This window comes from Buceros rhinoceros, unplaced genomic scaffold (assembly GCF_000710305.1).
Source record: "Buceros rhinoceros silvestris isolate BGI_N320 unplaced genomic scaffold, ASM71030v1 scaffold33722, whole genome shotgun sequence".
Taxonomy (NCBI): domain Eukaryota; kingdom Metazoa; phylum Chordata; class Aves; order Bucerotiformes; family Bucerotidae; genus Buceros; species Buceros rhinoceros.
Window position 1 is genome coordinate 4,463 of NW_010400031.1, and position 3,751 is coordinate 8,213.

Consider the following 3,751-nt stretch of genomic DNA (forward strand, 5'->3'; position numbering starts at 1 on the left):
CCCCCGTGGCTTACCCACCCAGCCGGGATGCCATGGGCGGGGATGGGCCGAGCCTGTAAAACCTCTGGAGCAGGGCTGTTAACTTCATTGATCCTTACACAGCTCCAAGCACCCTGATGGCGCCTCTAAACACAATTAATAACCACCATGCACTGTGATATTAACTACTGAGATGCTACTACTCTAAAGGTTCCTTCTATCTCCACAAAAACAGTCTCTTGCTGCACAGAGGTGAGACCATCCACTGGTACTACCACTCCTAAAAGCCATGGGTGCTGTCACCAAGCCACGTCTGCAATGACGGCAGCATCTGGCTTGGTTTCAGCTGCATCACAGACAGCTGTAATTCCCAAGAGCTCCCACTCCAGACACGCATCTGTAGGAATCAGCATTCTTGGAGCACGGATCTGAGACACCTCCTGTTGCGGCCGGCACAGAGACACTGAACAGGCCCCATGTCTTTAAGCACTGTGGCCAAAGGCTCCAGCTCAGCTCTTGCAGAAGAGTCCCTGAGGCCCGGTTTCAACACAAGTGTTGAGCTCAGAGCTGAGCTTTACAACCTGCTAATGGTGGCAGAGCTGGTGCAGATTGTTCACTTGCCTTGGCCTCCGTGTCAGACCCAACTGCCACAAAACACAGCACAACCTCACTGCTGGCATCCAGAGGACTGGTGCCAAGGGAGCAGAGCAGACCCATCCATGCCAGCGATCCCCCCAGCTGCCCCGGAGCAGTGCCTGCCTGCACCAGCCCCAGGGACTGCTGCTGGTCTAGGGCATTCGGACAATCTGTTGAAGCCAGCGAGGGTCCTGCCAGTTCTGCGGTTCACCACCATGGGCATAGACCAACCACCCCCAGACCAGCGTTACTCTACTGCCTCTGCTTTGCCTTCCGCCTCCCATCACTAAAACTACTGTGGAACTACTCACAGAGCAAAGCAGCCACTACCAAAGACATGCTCGTAGCTACGTGCAGCAGTCTGCATCATTCCTCTACTAAACACTACTTCACTCCCCAACCCCCCTGGAACCCAGGCAGACATCCTGGTTGCCAGCAGGACTCTGCGCTTCAGCCGCCGGGTGAAGGGGCCGCACCGGGATGGCGCAGGCTGGAAGAGCAGAGAGGCCGTTACCGCTGAACCATCCCACAGTGCGTTCTCTCTGCAGCACCCCGTCACCACGGGCAGCGTGACCCAGGCAGGAGGCTGTGCTCCCTGCACACACGCACCTGAGAGGCCACCGCCTGCAGCAACAGGAATCGGCCCAGAGCTGGGGGCTCCGGCACGGCACAGCCTTTATTGAAACAAGCTGCGCCTGGGCTGGCGGTGCCTGTTCTGCATCCCAGACAAGCTGGTGTCAGCGCAATCACAGTTCAGGGGCCTGGGGGAAAAGGGCTTAGCACAAAGTGGCTGCCCAGCATCCAGCTGCGTGTAAATAAACCCAAGCCACATTCCTGACTGGTGTAAATCCCCACACCTCCCTGAACGCCAAGGAAGAGACAACAGCTAATGAGAGCTGGCAGCTTAGCCCCCCGATCCCCGGGGACCGTCCTGCTCCCGCAGCACATGCTGAGTCCGTACCCAGCCGCCTCCTCCAGCGGCAGCTCCATCCCAGGCTCTGCCAGGGGTGTGCTGGTCAGCTAACGCGAATACACACCGTACCCAGGGCAAGGATGAGTGACATCGGTATTTCCCACCCTGCTCAGAAGCCGCAGAGCGGCTGGCTTGTTGGCTAAGGGAGGACAAACCTCCAGTCCAGCAGTTTCAGCCCAGTTTTCCTCCCTTCTCTCTCCTAGAAGAGAGGGAAAACAAATTTTGTCAAGCCAGCGGCTCAGAAGAAGACAAAGGGGTCAAAGGACAACAAACTTTACAAAAGTCTAGAAACACTCTGAAGGCTGAAATAGGATTTTACAGTATCCCAGTTACAGCAGCCAGGTCTCTCCCTGGGTTCAGAGACACCTCCCACAATGAAATGAGGCAGTTTGAAGGACGGGAAACAGAGCACTCCCTTCTCCTATGTCCAGAGAAAACGAGTCCCATCAAAATACTTAAATAACTAGAAATAAATTATTCCCCTTTTTCCTAATCAAAATAAAAAGCAATCACGTAAAATCAAATAAATTAAAGCCCCAGAAGAAACCGCGACAAGGAGGATCTGGACTCAGCGAGCAGTTTTGTTCTGCATGATACAAAGCAAACTGAAAACACAATGAGAAAACCACTGGAATGGAAAAGAGTGAAGCCTAAGAGAAGTACCATTATTAAGACAAAGTAATGAATCCTTGTAATTCAAGTAAACCGCAGTAACTGCCAGCAGAGTGTACCCGGAGAAGTGGGGACTGTGCTTTGTGGGTACCAGGATCTTCCCTAGCACCTCAGGCAGCATCTCTGCAGAGCTGGTCACTGTCTCTTAGGGGTTTTTGCTGGAAGCCCTTTCCCATGCACCAGGGCCTGGCCCAGCTGCACCCAGGTTCAAACACACCCCAGGGAAGAAGACCAGGCTTCAGCATCACCACGTACTGCCGAACCCTGGGTTAGTGTCTCGTACCTGGGAAGGGCCACAGCGGAGAGCGTGACTGAAAACAGGTCATGTGCAGTGGCAGGTTACACCCAGGCGCGAGGCCAGCAGCTCCCTGACTCCCAGGAAACCAGCACAGGCAAGGAGCTGGGGCGTCAGCTCTGTCCCTCCTCACCCCATCCAGAGAGTGTTCCCCAGGAGCATCCTCAGCTCGTTATCAGGAGTCACTCCAAACAAAGGCTACCTACTCAGGCTTGTTCAGCAGCACTCAGAGCCAGCACCTCTGCAGCAAAAAATAAAAAAAAAAACAATTAAGAAATAGGGGGACTGTGAGATATCTGGTGGAAGATTGAGGAGGAGAGGGTGGCCAACACGCTGAGGTCTGGCTGCTGGTGTGAGAAGAGCCTGCCCCAGCCCCTGAGATTCCCAGTTGCTGCAGTGTCCAGGGAAATTGTGGCATAGCGGAGAGGGAAGTGGGCAGAGGGAAGGGCAGAAGGGATTTCCATATCTCCACCATCGCAGTGTCCAGAAGAAGTTACGAGCTTCAGGGAGCCTGTCCCTCCAGGGCCCCCGTGAGCTTCTCTTCGTCCATTTGCTTCTGCTGCTGGTGGATCCGGGCATAGGAAATGGCATCTCCCCTGCAGAGAGAAGGGACAGCGCGAGGATGTGAGCTCCGGGTGTCCACCATGGTGGGTACAGCACCTGGCAGAGAGGTCTCCCAACCAGAGCCCAGGCCCCTCTGTGCCGAGACTTGCCAGCAATGAAATGAGACTTGCTGGCCCTTCCCAACCCCCTCAAAGCCGCTCACAGCCCCCAGAGCTGGGCCCATCCATCCAATGGCTGCAGAAAGTGGGCTGGGACCCACAGAGCAACCTTGACTGAGCTCCAAGGAAAAGCTCAGAGCTTCAGCAAATTCTGGGACCTTCCATCCCAGGGCTTTGAGATGATGACAGGGAGATGTTCTCTGACAGCGCTTACGCCTGAAAGCACGGTTAGTACAAGACGAAAGCATAGCCTCAGGGGCACAGATGGGGATGAGGAATGGAGGTCCACCTTCCCCTTCCCTCCCTCCATGAGCAGACAGATCTCTCTCACTTTTTGCCGAGCGCCGACAGGCCATAAAGCACCCCGGTGGCAAACGCAATGGCATTTCCGAAGAGCGTGGTCAGCGTCAGGCTGAGCATGACGGGGAACGCGGCCATCCTGGAAGAGAGGCAGCCCTCAGAGTCGGGCTCTGC

At 55.3% G+C, this 3,751-nt stretch overlaps 1 protein-coding gene across 1 annotated transcript in view; it reads right to left on the reverse strand.

Annotated features, from left to right (window-relative positions):
* Positions 1-3,057: 3,057 nt before the first annotated feature.
* Positions 3,058-3,751, reverse strand: part of CACFD1 (calcium channel flower domain containing 1) — a 6,756-nt gene continuing 6,062 nt past the window's right edge. Inside the window, exons 4-5 of the mRNA XM_010131718.1 lie at positions 3,609-3,716; positions 3,058-3,151 (exon numbers count right to left, since the gene is read on the reverse strand). Coding sequence (XP_010130020.1) covers positions 3,058-3,151; positions 3,609-3,716 — 202 coding nt within the window. The remainder of the gene's footprint in view (positions 3,152-3,608; positions 3,717-3,751) is intronic.